The 26,236-nt window shown below is 41.3% G+C and overlaps 2 protein-coding genes across 2 annotated transcripts; both read right to left on the minus strand.

The window, feature by feature from the left end:
• Window positions 1–3,664: 3,664 nt before the first annotated feature.
• Window positions 3,665–5,259, minus strand: LOC132996729 (hydroxycarboxylic acid receptor 2-like). The gene is made up of 2 exons (XM_061067077.1): window positions 4,879–5,259; window positions 3,665–4,195 (listed from the first exon to the last, which is right to left on the minus strand). The coding sequence occupies exons 1-2, from the start codon at window positions 5,257–5,259 to the stop codon at window positions 3,665–3,667; spliced, it is 912 nt and encodes a 303-aa protein (XP_060923060.1).
• Window positions 5,260–12,109: 6,850 nt separating this feature from the next.
• On the minus strand, window positions 12,110–25,279 carry sun2 (Sad1 and UNC84 domain containing 2). The gene is made up of 16 exons (XM_061067101.1): window positions 25,236–25,279; window positions 18,918–19,026; window positions 18,651–18,766; window positions 17,567–17,938; window positions 17,429–17,488; window positions 16,264–16,347; window positions 15,775–15,956; window positions 15,207–15,257; window positions 14,967–15,005; window positions 14,464–14,658; window positions 14,231–14,368; window positions 14,039–14,135; window positions 13,832–13,947; window positions 13,523–13,696; window positions 13,321–13,410; window positions 12,110–12,756 (listed from the first exon to the last, which is right to left on the minus strand). The coding sequence occupies exons 2-16, from the start codon at window positions 19,022–19,024 to the stop codon at window positions 12,637–12,639; spliced, it is 1,941 nt and encodes a 646-aa protein (XP_060923084.1). The 5' UTR covers window positions 19,025–19,026; window positions 25,236–25,279; the 3' UTR covers window positions 12,110–12,636.
• Between the last annotated feature and the right edge of the window lie 957 nt (window positions 25,280–26,236).

The raw sequence follows: 26,236 nt of genomic DNA on the forward strand, positions 1-26,236 counted from the left end.
GTTTTTAAACTTGTTTGTTTTCTATAAAGAGGAAGAGGAGAAGAAGAAATCAGTTTATTGTAACGTGGTTACTTGATGTTGTTTTCAAGCTTCATCCTCAGAAGGTCGGTTCAGTTCATTTTTTAATTAAAAACGTTAATTTAAGAATAAAACAACCCGGAACTCGACGAGCTCACGATCCAGACTCCTTTGAAAAAACAGCTAATTTAACACACAAAGCGTCATTTTCACGTTTAATACAATTGATTTTCACTTTGATTCTTACTTTGACTGAGTCCTGTCACTCAATTCTGAAATGCGGCTCACATGTCATTTATTTAGTTGCTCGTATTTTAACGCAAAAGCTTGATGTTGGTGTCACATTATTTATAACGTGATCAAAGCTGTAAACTGAAATCCTCCTTTTGTATTTATTTATTTAAGGAGGATTTCAGCTTTGATCAGTGAGATCAAGAGTTAAATTTATTTTAATATCTGCAATATTGAGGAGGAAACTTGAAAAAAAATACGACAGAATAAACACAAACAGGCTAAAAAGTTATTTAAAAACTACAAATACAACAAAACATATAGAACTGGAATATAAAACATATTCATTAAATGTTTTCTTTATGTAAATATAAACCATCGGGGTCTGCATTGAATTAAATCTATACAAATGTTTGTTTTAAAAACCATCGGGTCTGCATTGAATTAAATCTATACAAATATTTGTTTTAAAAACTATAAAATAAAGATAAAAAGATGAACTTCAGCTTTAATTGAATCGACAATATCAGAACATTCGTAGAAAATACAGCTTTATCACTACATAGCTTAATGAAAATAAAACACATGTTCCCATCAAATTTAAAAAAGAATCTTATTTTCCTTTTCATTATGTTTTGTTTTATTGTCATGTCATTTTCATATATGAATATTTGACTGTAACACAATGTTTTGTACTATTTTGAAAAGAAGAATCTACGTGTCTCACTTCAATCTTCCACCATGATCTTCTCCTCTCGCTCCACAGAATGTCCTCCGCTCTGTCCCGTCATGTCCTCTGGGAGTCTGAGGGTCTGGTGGCCTACCTCCACCCACGGCCCTGGACCCCGGGCTCCGTCATCCTGGAGAGCCGGACCCCCGGCCGCCCGGGAGGAAGCGTCTTCCACCTGCAGGAGCCGGAGTACCTGTCCTGGCTGCTGGGAGCGAGAGCTGTGGCCCAGCTGCTGTGTGAGAGGCTGGGGGTCCGCAGGTGTGCTCTGGTCAGCAGACCCCACAGGGACAGGCCGGCCCAGGTGAGAGCTGTCCAGTGAAGCCAGTGAGACCTGTAGAAGGTTTACCATCATACTTTAAAGCTACTTTACTGCCAATATTGATTTGTCAGCACCAATGTGTTGAAAAGTTATACTTCTGCCATGATGTGGAAAAACCCCTGAATATTTTAGTCCCTGAAACGTTCCACAAGGGAACTAAAAGGTTCTGGCAGACAAGTGGAAATAAATTTAGCCTATACAGGGCTACAACAAGCTGTTCCACTCCAGTCCACCAGGTGGTGATATTGCTGAACACTATACAACACATAACAACATCCTCCAGCACTTCAACAACAGTAGACATGAAGACTCAAATCGTGCAGCTGTGGATTCGACAGTTTGTTCCTGTTTTCATTTTTTATGTCCTTTTCATTTCCACAGATTTGTGTCCTGCCCTTACATGGTCTGGATGACGAGTGGCGCCCTCACCTGGCGGGAGAGGAGGAGCACAACGCCCAGGACCCGGGGTACTGCACGTCTAAGACAGCGCCCAGATGGAGCGACTCCAGCCTGACTGAAATCCAAACCAAGATTCGAGCCAAACTCCCGTCTCCGGACGCCCCCCCCAACCTGACCTTCCTGGGGTCCGACCCGGCCCACCCCGGGCTGTTCTCACGCATCGTGCGAGGGGAGGAGCAGCAGTGGCGCGTGTGGGAGGACGAGGGTCACGTGGCTTTTCTCACGCCTTTCCCCAACTCCCCTGGACTTACCGTGCTGGTCCCACGCCGACCTTTGACCTCGGATATATTCAGATTAGAAAAAACGGATTATGAAGGATTGGTGCTGGCGACTAAGAAGGTGTCCCGACTCCTGGAGGAGGGGTTGGGTGCCTCGGGGGTGGGGCTTATTTTCGAGGGTTTTGAGATTGACTATGCACATGCCAAGTTGATGCCACTGTTTTCACCTCCGTCATCAGTGGAAGGAGGTGACCTCACTGAACCCAGAACGCCCCGGTTCTACCCGACCTACCCCGGGTACGTGAGCTCAGAGGACGGACCTGAAGCCAGCCTGGAAGCTCTGAAGGAGATACACAGCAAAATGACTCAGGTGTAAAATGATTCCCACTCATTTACCCCCCCAAGGAGATCCCTTTAATTTCAATCTGCACCGAACTGCACACACAGATATCAGGTCCCTAGATATGCCAGATTTTTTTTCAGCAAGATTTATATATATTATTCTCTGGGAAATCAGTAAAAATGTAAATCCACTCCTGACCCATGAAACAACGTCTCATTAAAAAACTGTTCAGTTGTTGTTGTGTATTTTTTTCTTGAAAGAAACAAACAAAGGGTGAAAACTTAACCTTCTCGGTGGAGGCAAAAATAAGTTTCAAAATATAGATCACAAAGACAATTCTAAACTTCAAATCTTTTTAAAACAACGAGTGCAGCGAGTTTTTAATCAGAATAAACTGGATGTATATCTGTGTTCTGTACCTATTAAAGTGTGTTGTGTATTTATGATGTGGACCAATAACACAATGTGGCCGCTCATTACATTCCTGCTAATTGGTCTCACAGTGTGTTTCCCATGATGAGGCTTAATAAAGGACTAATTGCTTAATCAGTGCTCTGTGCTGCAGCCACCGCTCCGGGCCGTCATTAACGTGATGAGGTGAAATAGGTGCAAATCTTTATTTGCTCTCTTGGAATATTCACTTAAACCAGAGACCTCATCTACTTTCATTATTCTCAGTTATCTTTGAAAACTGTTTTCTTAAACTTCTCCAATAATGTTCTGTGAACCAGCTGCTGGTTTCAGGTGGAGACCACAATGAGAACTCTTCCACGACATTTAAAACCGAAACGTTTTCCTTTACGTTTATGAATGTTTCGCTTTTGGAAATGTTTCATATGGTTGTTAGAGTTAAACACTAGTTAAGAAAGAATCTTTTACTCGTATACGTTTATATACGTTTATAACCACGGAAGTTTCAAGTGCATTTAAAGTTTTAAGGCAGGGAAAGAATTTCACAGACAAAAAGATTACAAAACCATAAAATGATTTATTTTCAAATGGTTATTTTACTTCACACATTATTCTCACAGTTTCTACTTTGTAGTTAAAACATTTGGATTCTGGAAAATCTGCAAAAATGAGAGGAGGAAACGCAGCAAACAAATATGTGTTGAATCCATCAAATATGTGTTGAATCCATCTTTAACTAGTTTTACAATGTTATGCAACTTATGTGTTTAAATATATTCCACGAACATTTACTTCCACTGTAAATGATAAATTAATGATGTAATATTCTGGAAACTGACCAGAAAGAGTAAGTTTGAACCAGATGTTGTAGAGACAGCGTTTTGGTTTTGTCCAGCTGTCCAGCTGTCATTTACTTGTGATTGGTGACTTGATTCCTACACCCTGACCTCCTCGGGCTTCTCGGACAGACTCCGCCCGCAGCACTTGATCTCCTTCAGCTCCATCTTGGTGATGTAGAGGAGAGGCTCCAGGCTGCTGCTCAGGTCCATGAGGGCGAACACGCTGGTGCTGATCTGGCAGCGGTACTGCACCAGCGTGTAGTAGGCCACGAAGGGCATGAGCGCCACGGGGGGCAGGTAGTTGACCACGATGATGACCAGGATGTTCAGCACGGTCTTGAAGGCCCTCTTCTTCACCGGGTGCATCACCTCCTTGCCCGCCACGGAGCGCCGCAGCACCCAGATGATGGAGATGTTGCAGAAGACCATGACCGCGAAGGCGAAGAGGATGACCCCGCTGAAGATGCCGCTGGCCTTCACCACATCCAGGAGGCTTTTGGCGACGCCGTACGCCAGCGTGAAGCCCCACACGACCACGGAGATGCCGATGCGCATCTTGTTGTCCCGGATGCTGGTGAAGAGCACCGGGTGGACCACCGCGATGTAGCGGTCCAGGCAGATACACACCTGGGGGAGCAGAACAGTGAAGGAGTGGGGCGTGACTGTTGGTTCTATTTCTACCTGTTTCAGTTTCAGTGACTTTCATCTAAATGAGTGGAGAAGAATTTAAAATGAATACTAAACTAGAGAAAGTGCAGTTTATTATAAGAATAATCTTTCAGAGGCAATTCTGGTATTTTTCAATCTGGGCCCTGAGTGTGTGACTGAATGTTTCAGATTCAGTTCGGTAGTTCGTCTCCATGGCAACAGTGGCTTAGAACCATTAATTTACAAACACACATTAAATAAACATAGGGCCCAGGCAGAAAATACTGGAATTCTATTTTAATTTATTTGGAAATATCCATACGTGAAATTCATTACTTTTTCTTTTATTAAAATATTGAATGGAAGGGAGATAAACAGATGAATTACATAATTTCTCATTAAATTATGAATATTATTATTATTAATTTACTTATTTCCCCTGGAAACAAGGTCCTGAAATACCTTGATGAGATTTCTATTTAACAAAAGAATAAATCTAAAAAGATGAGATTCATATTCAATTCAGAGACACTTATATAAGCTGTGAGTTTTAAGAGCTTTATTAAATCTAAAATAGCAATAGAAATGGATGTTGTACATGAATAAATATATACACTCATGCCTTCTCTATAAACTCTGAAATATTGGGAACAATTACTCACCAAAAAGAGCGGCGCTATATCTTTGACCCCGTACGTGAATCTCAGAAAGTACCAGAAGTTGCTGTCCCCCAGCAGCAGGCGGTTGATCATGTCCACGGGGGTCATCAGGCAGAAGAAGGCGTCCAGCACGGCCAGGTTGAAGATGAACGTGTCCGAGGTGGAGGCGTCGCTCTTCTTGGAGATGATCTGCCAGATGACCAGGATGTTACAGGGCGTCCCCACGAACAGGTTCAGAATCTTCACCACGAAGTAGAAGACGTAGCCGTAAGGAGCCACTGAGCACATGTGGTACTGGTACCATGGAGGAGGCCCAGCGGGGGGGCCGGGGGTGGTGGAGTTGACGGAGAAGTTGCTGGTGGGACTCCACGTGGAGTTGAACATTGTCGGTGGATGCAGGGAGATTAGGCTGGAAGGAAAAGACAGAAGATGGAATAATATTTCTGAGCCTTGCCGTCAGAAATGTGATTTCATCTTCTCACCTCAACAGGGTTTACGGGGTCCTGCAGTCCGACGAGCTGCACCATGTGGGGACCTTCTGCATGTGGCACCACCTCATCAGGACCAGTGGCTTTTAAAGGACCCCCCCCCCCACTGGGACCAGGGCCCCTTTCGGATCGGACCAGTCTGAGCGTTAACAGGTATCAATATTGTGCCTGACCTGAACTACGATTGGACAGTTGTGTTAAACAGAGCCGCTCAGACGTCTTCAGTGATTGGACGGTTTCAGTTGGCATCTCTCCCGTGTAGAAGTAGAAGTTAAAGATGCCACTTGGGTAAATGTTAGTGACTTAATTGCCTCGGTCTCTGAGTAAATGAAAGAAGGTCTTTGCCTGCAGGACGTCAGTAATTGCCAAACAACCTTCCTGCAGAACATAAGCAGTAATTGCTTTTGTGCAAAGACTGGAAACGTGTCTCTTGTGCACAAAGTTGTTTTCTGAGTTGCTGAGTTACAAAGACATTAATCGTAAATTTACATTTTCCCTTTTATTATTTACGCTAAATGCCAGAGTGTAAAAGAGTTAGCTGATCCCAGGTCTGATCCTGTGGGTGCTCTATCTGCAGCAGCCCTGCAGCCGAGCACTGATGCAACTGTTCAGTAAACAGCTGATGCAAGGTAAGACCAGTGAACATGAGAAATCGAATGCAAGGTGTTACTAACGGGCCCCGGCTGCGTTCAGGGTGGAGAGAGAATAGGCCTGAGGGGGTGCGTAAAAACACATTTTAAAAACACATTTTAAAAACACATTTTAAAAACACATTTTAAAAACACATTTTACACACCAGCATGTTCCCGGTCATGTGATCCCATTTGGACTGTTACAGCAGTAAAGGAAACGCAAATTTATGGATAAATAACCTTGAGATGAAGAAATCAGCACTACAAACATCTGGCAAGAGCATTTACCAGAAAGACCCTCCTGTTGCATTATGGGAATTGTAGGATTCTGTGTTCTCAGAGCGTAACCATTACTTTAATTAAGTAAAACATAAAATTACGGCATTTTACACGTACAAAACACCACATGTCTATGGAATGTGATCTGGTTGACACACATATTATATAACAAAAGTCCAATAAAATCCCAAATGATTTAAATACAATAAAAAGATAAATAGAAAGTGATATAAAGAGATAGAAAGTGAATATCCAGCTTCAAGCAGAATGTAGCAAATGAATTCAAACAGATCAATGACGACATTCAATAGATTATTGTGGTTAAATCTGTGGTTTGTGATTTTTATCTCCCGACTCTTTGGTGTTTGTTCATTTAAAACCAGAGCAACAGTCAGAAACTCTTCTGTTTGTGTCAAGTTGACTCAAGTCGATGATGTAAAGATCACGTTGTTGGTTAAACAGGATGTGAGGATGCATTTCATGTCCAGGGATTAGTTAAATTCCGTGGTGTCACAGAATGCAGATGATGCTGTCCCTATGCACCGGGTCTAAAAACACACACAACTTTGAATTTACATGGATCAATCCACGTATAGACGAGGCGTTGAGGAAAAGGTTTCAGTTGTTTGTCTGCGTCTGAGCTGATCTCATCTCTGCCCAGTGACCAACGCCACGGTTTGTGACAGGTACAGTGATTATACATGTTGATATGACGGAAGGTGTTTTTATGTACTTGAACGTTTAATGTTTCTTTTTGAGTTAGATGCACGGGTTCATGAAACTTAATCTTAAGATAAGGGAAAGATCCTTCAAAAGGGAAAATTGCTGTGTTGCAGCTGCAAAGATGAAAATCTAAAAGAAATGGACGTCAGTAAAAGTAATAAATAAGTAAACATGCAATATAAATGTGGATCTGGATGATAACCTACAAATAACTATAATGCTAAGGGCAGAACATTGATGCTGCTGCTTCATTAAAAATGTTCACAAGTGACTTCTGCAAAAGAAGAAAACAATTTAAGTATGTTCAAAAATAGCCTCTTATTATTTCCCTTTGTTGCATCGTGCTTTATCAAAAATAATAATAAGTCATATTGGGTTATTTGTCGTCTGGCTTTTGCCTTTCACTTGTTTTATTTTCTAAATAAATGCAAAAAATACGTTATTTGCAATGATTGACTCTAAAAGATAAAAGATGTGAACCTGTGAATATCAAGAAGCTCTCATCATCTGCAGCCACAAGAAAAGGGATTCAAACTATCTGATCAAAGGAAGTGGTTCTTCCACAAATGTTTATACGCCCAAAACGATTGTTAGTAATAATCTGATATACTATAGACTCACAGTAGTTTTTATTTGACATTGAAGATCCCACAGTTTCCTAAAATATGACTAAATGTCGTGATGATGCCCCAGATATTTAATTATCTCCACCTGCTGCCGAGTCGTGGGTTTGAAAACGTTGAGTCTTAAAACTGAAGATCTGGAAAAACTCCTGATCCAAAATAAATGTTGGTTTCTGACATAATGATGTAAACTTACCTGATTTTACCGACATGCTTCTTAAAGACGCGTCAGAGGAAACAACTGGAAAGGTTGATGTTAGAGAAGTGGGTTTGTTGCCATGACGCTGGACTGAATCCCCAGAATCCTCCGATGCAGAGTCAACACAGACAGTGGTTCGACCGGACAGATCACACGCCACCGTGTCATTCCATCAGGAGAGCGGCCGAGCTTCTCCCAAACATCATGAATACTCAAAAATAAAAGAAAAACTCTGTAAAACTCAACCGCACAAAATAAACTCGGAGCTAAAAGAACTCACGATTTGAATGTGAGGCTTCAAAGTGAATTTGCATCGAGTTAAACACCTGGTACAAGAAAAATAATCGGATGTTTTGCCTGGAGGTTATGTTTTCACCCGTCTGTTTGTTTGTTTAGATAATAAACCACGAAACCTGGAGGGATGGAGGACGAGTGGATCAGGTAACATCCCATAATACAAGATTTCTTCACTTTCTTGAACTTTGTGGGCAGTTTTCAACATTTTCCTCTTCTGCCTCAAGTCTAAGCATTTCTTTGTTGATGCATCTATCAGACAAAGTTGTATGTTTTTCTAATTTTGGTTTTCTGTTCCGACAACATTCTTTCTTTAGCAATTAGGTTCCAACAAAAACCAAAACAAAGATCGCAAAGAGTCTCAAAACTTGGTGATCTGTAGTTTTCATCACATGTTTGACTACTTTTTTAGATACGTTTGGTTTAACTGAGCTATTTGATGCTTTTAAACCGAGGAAATGATCGATAGCGGAGGTTGGCAGGGTGTGTGTATTTGGCTCCACACCATGATTACATCTGCAGTCAACACAAGATGGCAGCTCCTGTCTCCAAGATATTTTGGCTTCATTTCTGCACCGAGGGAGGAAGTGGAGATTCGTCACCGATCTCACACACACATACTCGACCTTAGAACCCGATCAGATGCTGTATGTTACCTGAGCGTGGAGCATTTAGAACGAAACACCTTCATTACGTGATAAAGTTCTGCGTGTTGTTTTTATTTTACAGATATTCAACTGAGAAATTCAACTCAAACATGACCCACGTCTCCGGTAATGGAACGATGATCCCGTACCAGCAGATCCTCTACTGCTACCTTCCCACGGTGATCATCGTGCCTCCACTTGCGATTCCGGCCAACGCTCTGGTCATCGGCCTCCTGCTGTTCAAACCTGGTATCTGCTGCACCTCCGAGATCTTCACCCTCCAGCTGGCCATATTTGACATGTTGTTCTGCTTTATGATCCTCACTGAGTACATCCAGTTCGTGTGGCTTCCATCAATGGAGTCGGCTAACTTCGTGGCTTGGAGTTTGAACCAAGCCGGGGGGCCGCTGCTGCTCTGCCTCCTGAGTCTGGACAGCTACGTGGCAGTCCTCCACCCGCTGGTGTTCCTCCGGCTCAAGGTCCCCAGACTGAGGCTGTCCCTGTGCTTCGTGGTGAACGTGGTCACAGCTCTCTGTTGCCTGCTGATGAAGTTCTCCCGACCCTTGCGGTGGAAGGTGATGATGGTTCTCCTGTGCTCTGTCATCGCGATCATCTCCACCTGCAACGTACGGATCCTCAGGTCCCTCCGGCAGACCGGGCCCGGCGGGAAGGAGCTCCACCCGATGAAGAGGCGTGCGTTCAAAATAGTGCTCACCTCCTTCGTGCTGGTCATCGTCCACTACACCCCCTCCTTCATGGAATACCTGGTGAGGGTGTGTGTTCCCGGTCTGCTGAGTCCCTACTCGGCCCTCACCAGTGTGACCTACACAGTTCTGTCTCTGAGCAGCGTGGCTCAGCCGCTGTGTTATCTCACCCGCACCAAGAAGCTGCCGTGCTGCCGCGGCTCCGCTGCCGAGACCAAGACTGTCACCACGGGTTAGAGACGCTCGTGAACCACAGAGATAAATGAAATATTTCTTTGCAGCGTTTCCCTCCAAATTCATTCAATCTATGGCTGCGGTGCACACACGGGCGCACAAAGGTCATATGCCACTTGTAAACTAGAAGGTCTGACTAATGTCATCAAGTTAGAGACGTCTTACGTTATTTTGAGAGGTGTAAGAATAATTTTTGGTTCTTTATGAAACTGTCGCAGGACAAATTAAAAAACAGTTTGCTGCCACATTCGAGATAATTAATTGGAGATGCGCATTTTCATCAGCGTTTGTTTGTTAGTTAGCAAGACTACGTAATATCTATGTAACTGATTTTCTTGAATTTGTGTAGATGGTTGGGGCTTTACTTTCTTTTTCATTTATAATTTCTACTTAAAGAATTTGACATGTTTCTGATTGTTCAGCCTTGGTGGAGGTATGAGATCCTCTAGTCACTTCTGAGAATATTCAAAAGTTGAAATAAGTACAGTTAGTTTCTGCGTGTGTGTAAATTCTTGTTTGCAAACCTGAAATTACAAAATTTGTATCCTTGATCTTCTTTAAATTTGTGAAACTGATGTAATATGTGTGATAAGGAGTCGATATAAAAAAAGGAACATACTCAACATAGATTGTACGTCCACAACAACATTCATTATTTGGTCATAGGCTACAACATTGTGTTTGTGTTTCTGAATCTGTTTCTGTAATGAGCCTGTGCAGGATTAGAAAACATAACTTTTAAAACAATAAATGCAATAACAAACTATACATATGTTTCAATGTTTTTATTTAATAAATCATACAAACATCCCAGTTTGTCTTACAAATAGGATTTGTAGTCAAATAGAGAACACGTCAGGCAGTAGCTGTAAAGCGCTATAGTTCAATTTAAAGAGAAAACTATTGTTAGAAAAGTAAAATAATCATTCCAGTTACTTTCAGGATTTCTATGAAAATCAGATGTGTAAATATAAAAAAAGAGGAAGGTAATTGACTCTGATAAACACTTTGCTCTCTGTGTTGTTCATATGGCTTTAAACACAAAGGACCCACAGTTCTCATTCTGTGTTCAGGGAACAGACACAGCCAATCAACTTAATTCAGTATCTAACAAAAGTGCCTCTGAATCATAATTCATGGTTACACATAATCAAAACATCTAGAAACTGTTTGGAAATACAAACACCAGTTTAGACACGAAATGCAATGTATGACAATTGTTAATTCATGTTACCAGCACAGATTATATCAATGTTCTGTCCAGGAAAGTTTCATCCTCGCCGAAGGGTTCTCAGTTGGCAGTTTATTAGGAACACCTCGTACTCTACTGAGAGTTATAATGTCTGTGTTGAGACAGTTTCTGAAGTGTGGAACAGAGAGTACAGTGTTATTACACTGCATTATAATAAGTGTACCTAATAAACTGCCAATTAAGGGTTTATAAAATACCGTAACCAACACACAACTCCTGATACTGGGATGTAATTCTGCTTTGTCTTGATCCAAATCATAACTCTCTCTCTCTCAAGTGTTTCTGTTTTTCTACATCTCATCTAAATTTGAATTATGGAAATCAGAGAGACAGAGAGATCCTGGATTTTACCTGAAATAACAACAAGTGTTAAATATTTTCTAAACCAAACAAAACATACATGAACATGAAATGGTTGTGATCCTGAAGCAAGCGCTGCAAAGTGCAGTTTGTCATTGTATGAGCGGAGGAGATTTTCAATGTGTAAACTTTAACGATTATACACTCAAATAATAATTAAACTGAATTCTTGAGCTGAACACATGAATTCAGACATGAAAATTTTCATTTTATAAATAAATAACAATCTTTCTCTACTGGTTGCGTCGCTCATTCAAAACTAAAAGTTTCACGTACAAGAAAGAAGAAACGCTGACGTCACAGAGTCAACGTGACTCTCGGCTCAAAGAGGTTTAGTAAAAGAGGTTTTCAAGTATTCAAGTACCAGCAGTAAATCACTGAGTTGAAACTCACACAGGAAACAGAGAAGGTAAATGTATTAAGCTGCATATTTAACCTTTCAGAGGAATATTGGATTAAATTTAACATCCGGCGCTGCCTTGTGTTTACAGGACGTTTAGTCACAACATCAGCGACACTAGAATATGAAGTTTTGACCTTTGACCTGCACCGATTCATTATATAGTTGATAAACAAAACACATTGATCAACTCAAAACGTGAGATTTAATACTTTTCTTTACGTAAACAACAGTAAACTGAATAACTTTGCATTTCAGACTGTTGGTCCAACATATTAAATAAATTTGAAGACGTCAACGAGGGATTTGGGGAAATTTAAATTGCATTTCTATTATTTTTGGACATTTTATAGACTGAAGATTCATTCATTAATCAGAAAACAATTGTTATTATTTTGTTATTCAAGTCACTTCTTCACGAATGGGGGAGAAGCTAGTTAACGTACCACTGAGGACTGTTTAACATTCAGCTGCTGCACTTTGTAAAGAAACGTTTTTTACTGCGTTTTTCTCCGGTGGGATTGTGAAGCACGAAATATCTAATCACTATTAAATAACAATTAATAACAGCAAGAGTTAAAAAAACATTATTTTGTGGCACGTTCATAAGTCTGACAGCAAAAAGGCCCCCAAGGGTTTTATTAGGTAGATATTTGGTTTTTAGAAATATAATCAACACGTCATTATGTACATTTGTGTGCGCTTCAACTTTTGCATAAAAAAAAACAACTTCCTGTGATTTGTCACTTCAACATTAAGCAGTTTCAAACCACAGCAAACCTGCCGACTCAGAGAAGCTCCATTCATCAACATCAGACACGTTTCAGTAGCATAAGCATGGATTTGACTTTCATGTTCTAAAAGCCACATTTCAAAAGTCCTTCCTGATATGTTTTAACAAGACACGATGCTGCAGCCGGCCGGTCTCACGTGGTGGACGCCATCTTCCCGTGCACGCGGAAGCGGTAGAGACACGTGTACTCGATGTGACCCCAGTTACTGAGGACACGCAGCTCCACAGACCTGTAGACCTCCTCACTGGGCTCCTGGTGCCGGAGCACAGGCGAGAGGAGGGGAGAAGAGAGAGAGAGGGAGAGAGAGAGAGAGAGAGAGAGAGAGAGAGAGAGAGAGAGAGAGAGAGAAGGAGGAAAGGTGTTAAATCAAAAGGTGAAAGAGACATCATAGTGCATTCTGACATTAAAACAGTTTTTTATCTACGTCATCAGTTTCTGTTCTAATTTTGTTACATAGAACAGGAAGTAGTTAGGTCATGTTTTGACTTTATGTAAATATGGAGTCTCTGTCCATTTACGGTTCTTTCACATCTTCCTTGTTTGGTCCGAACTTTTCACTGAAGATTTAACCCTAATTTTCAGGGTTAAAAAGTTCCTCAAACCAAAGGAGCCAAATGTGGTCTGACCAGAAGAGAAGTCAAAGACGTTAATTTAGCTGGAAGTAATAATATCATGATTTTACAATGGCAACAAAATGAATGAAGGACAAAGGTTCATTTATTTTCTCCATTCAAACAGAAAGACCACAAACCAACCAGATGTTTAAAGACTTAAACCTTGGCTCAAGCTTCTTTAGATGTGATGGTGTGAACTCACCAGCAGCTGAAACGTCTGCGTGGATTCTCCTTCCTCATCGTAGGTGAAAGTTCCCAACAGAGTTCCTTCCTCTGTCTCGTCTCTTGCTCCCTGGGAGACAAAGTACAAACTCACTTTAGGAGACTTTCTCAGTTTTCCACTTGAGACTGAATCACAGAACATCCGCAGGACCTTGAACAACGAACGACAACGAGCGACTCACGTAGACTTCAAAGTCTTTGGGCGCGGAGTCGATGCGGCCGGTGGGGGAGTTGCAGCGCGGGAGGTGGTCCAGGGTCACATGGGTGATCCTCACAGGGTGAGACAGAGAGATGACGAGAAGCCCCTGGACGCCGTGGAACGCCCAACACTTCCCCGGGAGCAGCACCGGGTTACCCTGTAGAGGGAGGGAGGGAGGGAGGGAGGGAAGTAAAAGTAAGTCCCAGGTGAAAGCATCAGTAGAATAGAAGTTGAAATGTGGAAGACTCCACAGAAGATTTAAAGGAATCAGAGATGTGAGGTTTGATTGGACCTGAATAACGGTGCGTGGGCTTTCGGACGGATACCACAGAGGGAAACCAAACAGGGTGACACACGCCGAGCGGATCCGATACGTCTCCGAACACCTGGTGCTGATCACGCTGGCTCCTACACACAGACACACAAAGCGGAAACAGGTCGTGAGTATGAATGATGAGTAATCTGTGAAGAAGAACAGTGACGTGGAGATGTGCCCGACCTTGAGTTTCCAGGGCAAAGTCGGCCATTTTGTCGGCCATGGGACGTCCCAGGTCTGCGTCGCTTCCTTTGTCCCCAAGTCTGAGGAAGTCCTGCTCCTGAGAGACAGTCACACACAGAACATCATGAACATCTAGAGCCCATTAGCAGTCTCCGAGCCTTACATCTAGATCCGGAGTCTGTCTCCACCCACCTTGATGCGGTCGGTGAGCCACCTCTCCATGGCCTGCTGCAGCTCTGGGGTCAGGTGGTCCTGGACGGGGGCAGCGGGGGTTTCAGGACAAGGGGCTGGAGGAGGCGTGAGCTGGATGGAGGACAACTCCTGGGAGAGCTACAAGGAAGAGGCCGTCACATCTTAGAGTCACAACCTCAAGGAAACATGGCAGCAGGTTAGATTCCTGCACACATCTCTAGTAGAACCGTTACCTTGGAGTTCTCAGCCTCCACAGCTTGGATCCGGAGGCTGAGGCCGACGGCAGCAGACCGACTGTCCGTCTGATACTCCACAAACTTCCTGTCCAGGCCGGCGACTTCCTGCTTCAGACGCAGCCGAGTGTCCGAGTCCTCAGCGTCGAGACTGGCTTTGATCCCCTGCAGGTCCAGATTCATCCGCTCCTTCATCTGAGGGAAGAAGATGTTACACCAAACTTGAATTTCTTCTTCTCTGACTGATACAACGTCCTTCCAGTAAGTCTCATGTTCATGTGTTCAGTAATTTTTGTGTAACAAACACAATCATGCCAAAATCCGTGTGTTCTCCCTCATCACCACTAGATGTCACTGTGGTACATCTTAATTCTAATCTTGTCCACTTTGACCTCACCAGGTGAAGACGTCCCACCGCCCACAGAGCAAAGAATAAATGAACGAGAGAAGACACAGGAACGACGGAAAGAGAAACAAGTGAAAACTCAGACAGATTGTCTCACCTGGGAGAAAAGCTGCTCCTGCTTCAGCAGCAGCTCTGCCTGCAAACACACACAAAAAGAAGTTAGGTACCAGAATTTACCCTTTTTCTTTTCCTAGAAATCGACAGAGAATCGATTGAGTCGCTTTCTATCTATCTATGTGTTGATTTGTATTTTTAAGCTGGTTTACATGCTGCTAAAATATACGTTTTGGTAAAGTTGGAAAAGTAAAAACAGATAAACTGAGGATCTGCTTCTTACCAAAAGAATCTGCATCTTGGCTTCTACAGCAGCAGAAACAACAGCTGGATCCTGGAGGAACAAGAAGACACTGAACTTTCATCACAAATATACACTTTGTCATGAGGAACTCAATGTTCTTTACAGTTGTTTTCCAGAATTTCGAGCTGCGTTATGGTTTTATACACATACAAACATGTCCAATTACAAGCCCGGACCACAGCCCTGCGTAATCTGAACCAACAACCCGAAAAATGGCCGACCTGACCGACTGATTTGACAATCTACGATACCGTGAGTACCCCATACATATATTATTAATATAAAATGCTGTGGTTGTTGTGGTTAGTTGTTTGCTCCTTGTTTTATATGGTTTGACAAAACTTTTTATTTCTATTTACCATAATATTTGTCAGATTTGACTCAGATTTTTTTTACCAGCATCAAACTTGCTACAAGGTCTGTTAAACACAAATGAAGGAGTGCATACTTTATAAACAGTGATATATTTTGAAAATCTGTATTCTTAGCGGCTCAAATGAAATTACAGACAGACAGACAAAATGAGTGAAATGCAGGTGAGTCCTACCACCACAGGTGCATGAGGCATGGTGCTGGGTTGAGGAGCAGCAGGAGGAAGAGCAGGAGGAGGAAGAGGAGGAGGAGTGGCAGTGATGACAGGTCTACTCTCTGGTTTAGTCGGTGACGGGGTCTTTGTGACACTCATGCGGGAGATGAAAGAAGTCAACAAGGGGAAGAGGAACCAAAGACCTGGAGAGAACAGGAGGCACGGGGCTTTAAGAACAGTCCTGAGGAACATCAACCATCTCAATCAATCACACTGTGGCGGGGGTGCAGAGGAGATCAAAACACATAATGCCACCTGTGCAAAACAACTTCCTGGTGATCTACTACTACTCTCAGATGTCTTGAGTTAAAATCATGGTTTGGAATTTCATTCATCGCCCTAAAAAATAGTTTTTAAAACTCTACAGGTATGACAAGTCGTCTCCTAAATGTAAAACTTTATCAGATGACCTGCAAACCTGAATCTTGTAAAAATGCATATGTCACTTACACAGAATCAGGAGGAGGAGAAGGAGGAGGAGGAGGAGAAACTGAACACAAGCCTTCTTCCTGCGAGGGGTGAACCAAGTGTTTGCTGTGGGGACGAGAAGAAATGTAGAATTACATGGATTTTAATAATCTGGAGCTGAGAGTTGTGCAACGGCTGTGAACACACAATGAGACACGTGGCAGCGGGAACACAGGAAGCACCAGTGGACTTAAGGAAACCAGTGGAACAATGTGTACATTAACATTAACGTACACATGGAGGAAACACAAAGACACCGTACCTCCAGCTGTCAGATCCTTGACTTTGGACTGAGCTGCGACAAGTCTCGCTGCAGTTATTAAAACTGAGCAGCTACTTACTGAGTCGGTTTGTTTCCACGGGAACCAGATGTTTGCATTTCATCTTTCTATTCCTCTTTATTTTTTCACTACCATTTACAGTAGCGTTCAGCTGGAAGCCTGAGTTCAGTGAAGTTCCTCAAAACTCATTTTACAACCTTCCCCTTTATTGCTTGTAGCAGTTTTTAAATCTGCATCTCAGTTTATTTATTCAACTTATTACATGTATTTGTTTTAAACCAGACATTACTGTCATATTCTAGTCTTAGTGTTATGGAGTAGCTAACCTCTAAGCTAATTTCAGTTCACATAAGTTCTTATAGCAACTATGATATTTTGTAATTTATGTAATATGTTATTTCAAATTCTATACGTTTGGTAATACTTGTGGTTGGTTGCTATATATATGATTCATTATAAAGTTTATCATAATAAAATATAAATTTCTTTGAAAGTGCTTGACTATTCTTTTTACTTCCTAATATTGGTATCGTCTTCTGCCCCAGTACAGAAATAAGTATTTGTCTTATTACATACAAATAGTTCAAAGTAGTCAGTTAACTTGACACACTTTTAAATATTAAGCTTAAACACAGTAACACATTAACTTTAATGAAACTGAAGCATGAAACAGTAATCAGACATGTTTCTACAGCAATTACTTTAACTGTATTATAATGGTTATACATCTATTTATTACACATATCCTCACACTGTACCTATTCTTACTGTTTTTTACACTGTAAATAATAGTTTTTAGGGTCAGGAAACCAGTAGAACAATGTGAACATTAACGTACACATGGAGGAAAGACAAAGACACCGTACCTCCAGCGGTCAGATCCTTGACTTTGGACTGAGCTGCAGCAGCCGTCAACGAGGCCGAGTCTGCAAATAAAGAATGAGATTATTATCTATCATCAGGTCAGAGACATTAAAAACACATCATCACATGTTCGTACTCACCCATCAGACTGAAGAAGGCACTGCTGATCCTGGTCCTGTATCCAGGAGTGGGAGCCTCACTGGTTCTAACGGAGCTGCTGGGGGTCCCGAGGGTCTTCTTGTAAAGACCCTCGGAGGACGAGTAGCCCGAGCTGTCCACTGCGCTCTGACTCGGCTCCTTGTGGTTGGGCCTCAGGTGTAATCCTGGCCTGGTGGAGCTGTAATGTCCAGCGTACAGGCTCTTCTCCGGAGGCACGGAGGGGCAGCATGTGGGGGTCCGACTCCGGGATGATGACGGGGTCAGGGCAGGTCGAGGGGTCGCTGCCGGGAAGACGTAGGGCTCCGTCCTCAGGATCACCGGGGGCAGGCTGCTGGAGGGAGAAGGACTCGGGCCTGAGAGACGAGGACCAGGAGGAAGAAAAGCTTTGAATACATGGGTTTTATTCGATTGTGCAACTTTAAAGTACTTCCAGACATCTCTGTCTGTTTGTCTGAGGCTCTCAGAGCATCTCGAGAACTATTATCAGCTTCATAATTTCCACGTGTATTGTAAAGGGTCCGAAGAAGTGCAGCGTCAAATCTTGTGCTATTTAGAAATGCAAATATCACAATGACAGGTTTCTAACAGACTTTGAATTGGGGCTGCGACAAAAGACTATTCTAATAATTTCTCAATTTCTTTTAATTCAATTATTAATCAATTGAGCCAGTTGTTTCCAGAGTTGGGTGCAAACAACACCAGGGGGTCGTAGGTTAATTGCGATGCCAGATATTTAACTGGATCGACAGAAAGAAATATTAAAAACATGTAAAATTTATGTTCACTTTATCTTTAAGTCTTCAAGCCTCTTAACATGAGTCTCATTTTAAAAATGATTCTCATTCATGTTGAACTGGTCACAACCAGTAAATGTACGTTATACAGCCAGAGATGAATGGGTCAAGTAGACACATGAGTTTTCTGGACAGGCTTTTTCCGAATTGCCCCTGAAAGACCCCATCCAAGTTTCATTCATGCTATTGTTACTAAGGTTTCTTTCTTTTTGACAGGAAATTACGTCATCATTACTCTGAAGCAAAGGGGAAGTTGTAATGTAGTGTTTACCATCACGCTGGTCTGCAGTGGTGGGCGACTCGACACTGGGTGAACTGGTATTGCTATTGGCTCTGCTGGAGGTACGAGGGCTGGCCTTGCGGCTGCCTGCCTTCTTCTTGAAAACCCTTGGACAAGAAAAGACAGAAGAGAAAAACAGTGATTCAGATGAACTTTAACATCACAGTTTGTAAACAAGACCTTCTGAATCCAAGCTTGAGACACACACACAGACACACACACACACACACACACACGCAAACACACAGAGCTACATACTTGACAGGGTTTTCACGGTAGGATATGTTTGTCACGCTGCTGGAGTCCGACTCTTCGTCTGAGTTGTAGTAGCCACCGGACAACAGGCGAGAACTCCTCCGAGACATGACTGAGGGACCAGAGAGAAAAACAAGAAGATGATAAATACACGTTCAACACATTTTTACATTTTAGGTTATCACACTGATGAATGTACGTGTTTGTGTCACCTTGGTTTGGTTTGAATTAAATATCTAATGCTATAAAGCAGTGGCAGTATTAGCAGCAGTGCAAAGTGGTACCAGTTCAAAGAGGAGTAGTAGCAGATGATATTAGTGATACCAACAGTTTAAATTTCTGACAGATGCTCTCTCGCTTAATCTGTAATCCAGACTAATCTACAGGAGGCGTCCTGCTGCTCCAACACTCACTGACACCCACAAGAGCAGAAACTAAAAAACAACTAGAAGTATCTGAAGCTTCCAGAACAAAGAGAGAGATATTCAGAGAACAGACTTATCGTAAACACAAGCAGATTGAAAACACACAGATTAATGAGCCAACAAGTATAAAAGAGAAGAATAATCTGGAGGTAATATCACCGTTAAACAGATGAGAGCAGTGACAACCTCATTCTTTAACTTCCAGCTGGCGTCTGTTACAAAGAGACCAGTCTAACGTTTCACACACGCTGCCATCACAAAGGTTATGTAACAGGCGTCTTAATCTGAGCGATCCCATTGGTCACTGGTGTGTTGTTATGGGCGCAGGTCATTAGCATAAACCACAGCTCAGGAGTTTAACTACTTGTGTTGATGTTTCATGTTTATGTTTTAACGAGAGGGAAATCTGTGAAGGCATCATTTACTTTTTTAATAAGTAGCAGGGAGATTTATCACAGTGTCAGTGTTTCCAAATCAACTGTTATACTAATGCTAAAGCTTAGACCCTCCAAGATCTGCTTTACCTAAAACTACAGTAAACAGGAGCTTGTCTCTAATCCATGTTCATATAACTACTTCACTGATGTAAAGCAAGTTGTACAAGTATCGACTCATTTGAATCCAAGCTCTTGTCTTCACAACACACACAGCTTTTGTTTTACAAATGATCTCAATTCAGGCAAGAAAAAAACTAAAAACAAGCCAGTAGGTGGCGATAAAGACGACCTTGTTAATCCATCAAATACCAACGTATAATGGTCCAACCAATAATGTGTGGTGATGCAAAATTAAGCTGCAAATTTGAAATCAAGATTTGTAAACCGAAACACCGCCGTCATTGTTGTTGTTGTTTCTCGTGCATGCGGAGTTTTTGAAAATCGACACTTTGGAAGGTTCTTATGAAAAAGAAAAACTGTTATAGTGTCGACAACGTGGCTCAACCACGAGGAGGTGAAGATGAAGACGCAGCAAACTGAACAACAGCCACATGTGTCGGCTGACACGACATCTTGAGGGAACAGATATACTTTCATCATCAGGAAGTTGTTTTTACAATCATAACAAAGAGTTACGGGACAAATCGGCTATTTAATTAACACTAACATTACAAAATCTATTCTATAAGAAACCTCTGTAAAAGATTCCTCTCTGGGATCCCGTCTCGTAACGTTACAGTAAATCCTTTGACCCCCTGTGCCGGATGAACATGTTAAGTGTTAGAGGAACTAACCTGGTGAAGTTTGAGTCTTACGATATATCAGCGGAGAACAGGACTAACAGGAGTGCAGCGACTAGCTCATGCTGCTGAAAAGAGCGGCAGCAGAAGACAGAAAGGGGAAGCTGTGGTCGAGTGGCCTCGGCAGATAGAGACAGGAAGTCACTGTGATGTCAGATACACACATTCTCTGAAAAGGCAGCTCGGCTCAGATGTGTTCTCATCATGCTCAACATTGCTATATTGAACGTCAGCATCTTATTCTTTACTTTTATATTCTAAAGTAAAGAATGTATACCATTTGCATATTCACACTTGCATCCAGGGAGATTTTCAATACGGGTCATGGTAGAATTTGCTTAAATCACTTGAGTGATATTATAGGGATATTATAATAAGATGCTCACTGACCACAGATTCAGTTGCTTGAGTTTCAGCCAATATAAATAGCAAGGATTAGAAAATATGAAACTGAGAGTAGCGAGATATTAAACCTCCTCCTAAGGCCAACGCTCTCCCTCTGAAACCACATTTACATCTGCTAGATCCAAAAAAAGATTCTCTACCCACTCATAAATTTCAGCATCTAAATATCACAAATTCTTGTATATTTCCCAAAACACGTGTTTCTCTTGTCTAACACAAAACAAACAGCAGCAAGGGTCACAGATATTTCTCCTCTGTCACTGAGCTCAGACTTTCTTCCCTTTCACACAGTTACAGTCACATTTCTTTCCTAACAGCACGTCCACAGGCTTTAGCTTCGAGGCGAGAGAACGGAGCAGTTTGTACTTTAATTCCCTCAAATCCTCCCGTCCACTTGAAATGGCATCTGAGAGCAGCCTGCTGGCTCAGCACTTTTACCCTCCTGAACATACCAACCCCCCCACCTCAGTCGAATACAGGACACACATGCACAGAGCTGTTTCTCCTGCTTTGCATAATGCTTTCGTTCAACCTTTTAGGAATACACCACCCATTCTACGATAACCATATACTGTTTGTTTCTAGCTAATCCTACTATCCACTTAGTCTATGATTCAAATTACATGATAGAATTCTTGAAAGATCTTCATAATTCTTTCAATTTCAGTTTTAGGAGCCTTTGTATTTCCGCTGAAGGCTCAGAAAACAATGTTTTGCTCTAGTTAAATTGCGACTGCATGACTCCCCCTTGTCCCGAGGGGGGGGGGGGCCGAGTCATGAATAGGCAAATCTCAACAAGAAGGGGAATACTGCCAAACAGATAAGAACAGAGCAACCTGTGGGAATCACATGCACAAAGAGACAACAGCTGTTTATTCAGCGCAGGAAGCTTGTAGCCTATGAAATCTCATCATGATTCCAGTGGAAAAATGAGCCAAAACTCCCCAAACTTCACCGTACAGAGCCGCAGCAGAGGAGCACATCACATTTGGCTCTAAGTTCCCGTCTCAAGTGTTGTCAGTGACCACGAGAGTAACACTTGAGGGGGGAACTGCCTCCTGAACACCAGCATGCTGCCCCTGTGTCCTCATCAACTACACTGGCACAAAGTAGAGTCACTCATACCAACGCCCAACTGTCCTGTTACAGATCCAGATTTTAAATTAGATTTGCAACAACTCAGAAGCTATTTAAATCGAGATTTGCCCCAAAGTGTCATGGGTTTCCTTCCTGGCTCGTGTTCCATCATTTAACCAAGTTTTTGGGGAAATCCACAGAGGGTTTTTATTGTGTAATCCTGCTGATAAACAAACAGACCAACAAACCAACAAAGAAACAAATAGACAGGGGTGAAAACATAACCTCCTCCGTAAACTTAACAAATACAAGGGAAATTCTTTTGGGCATAAGACAATAATGCAGGATGGACTCACACTGGTGACTGTAAATCAATTAAGAACAGCAGATACACACACATACACACACACACACACACACAAATGCACAGCAGGGTCAGGGGTCCGAACCGGTCACAGCGGGGGTGGCGGGACGTGACAGCAGGTTCCGGGGGACTCACGGACGGTTGTTGTGACAGCTCCGACGGTTCAACCGCTACTGATGCTGGCAGCAGGAAGAGAGACAGCTTCCGGTTCAGGTTAACAAAATAAAAGGCTTCTCACATCCTAGTTCTCGAGATAAAAAAAGCACAATTTCCGGGTATATTTGTTCAAGAAGATATTCTAAACCTTATCTCTATGTTAGGGATTCCTATTTTTATTCATATATGTTCCTCTTTTGGGCCTTTGTGTGTATTTGAATCTTTGTTGTACTTTAATCTGAAAAATACAGTGTCATCATTGAGTGTACTACATTTTTTTATTTCCTACTGTTGCTCCATAAATGTATAATATTAATATTATTGTAAGTATAATGATTGTTTTATATATATATATATTCACATTTCTGTCAAATAACGTTTAATCTTTCTCAATTGTAAGTACATTTGGACTTTAAGGTTAATATATTCATATGTGAACTAGCTATAAATGAAGATTATTTCCATTCCGACTTAATCTTTCAGTTATACTAGATTGATATTTTGTTCTGTAATTCATCAGGAAATATGTTTAGGTCAGAGTTGATGTCTTTTTGGTATCCAGGAAACAATCCAAAAACCACTTGTACTCAGTTTGATATTATGAAACAACAGGGAGAAGAAGAAAATCCTCATGTTGGAGAAGATGAGACAATCACATTTGAGGTATTTTGGCTTCGTAAAATGACTCAAACGATTTGTCATTTCAAAACATTAGCTGAGCAACTTTCTATCAATCAATTAATCAATCAGCTGATTGGATATTAAGCCCGACAGTGAACGAGCATCGATCTAAACCGGATCAGAACCTGAGGATAGCAGAGATCTGGGTGTAGTGGTGCTGTTTGCTCTGGGCTGGGCCGGGGGGGCGGGGCGCTCTGACTTATTCAGTGGCATGACCGCAGACAGTGGCAGGGCACAGACAAAGAGAGAGAACATGACACGGGACAAAGGAAAGGTGGAGAGAAAGGTGGAGAAATCCCACAACAAAGATGAAAACCTGACACAAAGGGATGAAACGACAAAGAGGAGATGAACATGTGTGTGTGTGTGGAATCGCAGGAGGGAAAAATGTGTAACACGCTGTTGTGGGTTGAAGAGCCAGAGATGGAGTTTGATTTTCTTTTTTTATAAATGAGTGGAAAAAGTGCAGGAATGAGAAGCTGGGGTGAAAATAAGAAGGAAGGAGAGCGGGTAAAGAAAGGAATTCAGAGAATTGGTGTTCATCAAACCACAGCAGCACTGGCAGCCACTCTGATTCTGAGGCTAACTTTAGGCCGGAGCCAGTGAAACGTGACGCAGACACACGGAGCAGATGAGTCATCGCCTTGCAAGTAGAAGAGAAGACAACAAGTCTGGCTGCAGTTATTAAAACTGAGCAGCTACTTACTGAGTCGGTTTGTTTCCACGTGAACCAGATGTTTGCATTTCATCTTTCTATTCCTCTTTATTTCTTCACTACCATTTACAGTAGCGTTCAGCTGTAAGCCTGAGTTCAGTGGAGTTCCTCAAAACTCATTTTACAACCTTCCCCTTATTGCTTATAGCTGTTTAAAAATCTGTATCTCAGTTTATTTATTCAACTTATTACATGTATTTATTTTAAACCAAACACTATTGTACTATTCTAGTCTTAGTATTATGGAGTAGCTAATCTCTAAGCTAATTTCAGGTTCACATAAGTTCTTATACAAACTATGATATTTTTATGTAATATGTTATTTCAAATTCTAGATGTTTGGTTATACTTGTGGTTGGTTGCTATATATATGATTCATAATAAAGTTCATCATAATAAAATATAAATTTCTTTGAAAGTGCTTGACTATTCTTTTTACTTACTTATATTGGTATTGTCTTCTGCCCCCCAAAAATCATATTGATCTGACTCTATTCAGAAATCTGTATTTGTCTTATTACATACAAATAGTTCAAAGTAGTCAGTTAACTTAACTGACCCATATTTTAAAATATTAAGCTTAAACACATTACAATTATCTTTAATGAAAAAAAAGCATGAAACAGTAATCGGACATGTTTCTACAGCAATTACTTTAACTGTATTAATATGGTTATACATCTATTCCTCATCTCTTCACTACACATATTCTTCTTGTTTTTAGACTGTATATATTAGTTTTTACTCCATTCATAAGTTTCTATATCCCTTACACTTAAGTTTTGTCACTTTGTTACTTACTGTTACCTATTTTTTTTTTAACTTTTGCTGCTGTAATATCGCAAATTTCCCCATTGTGGGACTTATAAGGGATTTTATGAACTTATCTTATCTTAAATCTTCCCAAAATGTGTCCATATCTTCTTTTCATTCCATTAGAGTGAAATATGATTTGTACATTTGTGGTACAAAAGAAATTTACATAATATGAAGAATGTTTTCAAGACAAGTAAACATAAACTATGTAAAGTTCTTAAAGAGGATTTGACGCAATACAACATTGAACGATGCTGATTGGTCCTTGAACGCATCAGCAGCAGGAGCATCCTCCTGAAGTGACCGAGAAGAAACAGCAACTGGACCAGAACTCTGCTTTCCAGATGTTTCCCGATGTTTTAAAATGTTTAAAGATGTTTAAAGAAGATAATAAACAGCTCAGAGTCCATTTTGAACCGGGACCTGATCTCAGAGTGAAACTCACCTCGTCCTGTCGCTGTGAGTTTCACAAACTCTCCAGAATCCTCGACTTCTCCACCGGGAGTGTTTCACTCAAACATGTCCGACCGCGTCCCGACGGAAGCAGCGGGGTCAGGGGTCCGAACCGGTCTCAGCGGGTCCGGGGGACTCGAACACACGGACGGTTGTTGTGACAGCGCCGACGGTTCAACCGCTACTGATGCTGGCAGCAGGAAGAGAGACAGGTTCCGGTTCTGGTTTACAAAATAAAAGGCTTCTCACGCCCTAGTTCTTCAGATAAAAAAACACACACGGTATCGTTTAGTGGATTTCCGGGTATATTTGTTCAAGAAGCTATTTTAAACCTTATCTCTATGTTAGGGATTCATATATTTATTCATTTGTGTTCCTCTTTTGGGCTTTTGTGTGTATTTGAATCTTTGTTGTATTTTAATCTGAAATATACAGTGTCATCATTGAGTGTACTACATTTTTTTATTTCCTACTGTTGTTCCATAAATGTATATTATTTATAATATTGTAAGTACAATAATTTTTTTTAATATATATATATTCACTTTCTCAAATGAAATTACATTTGGAGACTTTAAGGTAAATATGTAAATGTCCATGTTCTATATAAATAGGTTGTATTTGTGTTAATTTTGTATCCATGGTTATTAATAACAAAGTTTATAGTCAAACTGTAAAATATTGATTACATTTATTTGTCGTAAGACATTTTTTTAATACTACAGAAATATATTTCTCATTTTTCTTAATTTATAAATTAGATTTGAATGCTGACAGTTTATACAGAATATTGTCAAAACTAGAACAATACTTTCATATCTTCATGTCCTCTTTACGTCTTTTTTTTATTTATGTATATTGTTTTTGGTCCACGTTCATAGAAATGATGCTGCACACTCACACTGAAACTGTTTCCGGTCTGGTCCTAAAGGTGCCAGACACAGGATCTGACAGGAATGAAACATAATTGCGCCCCCTGGTGGTGGTATGCAG

The sequence above is a fragment of the Limanda limanda genome, chromosome 2, assembly GCF_963576545.1.
Source record: "Limanda limanda chromosome 2, fLimLim1.1, whole genome shotgun sequence".
Taxonomy (NCBI): Eukaryota; Metazoa; Chordata; class Actinopteri; order Pleuronectiformes; family Pleuronectidae; genus Limanda; species Limanda limanda.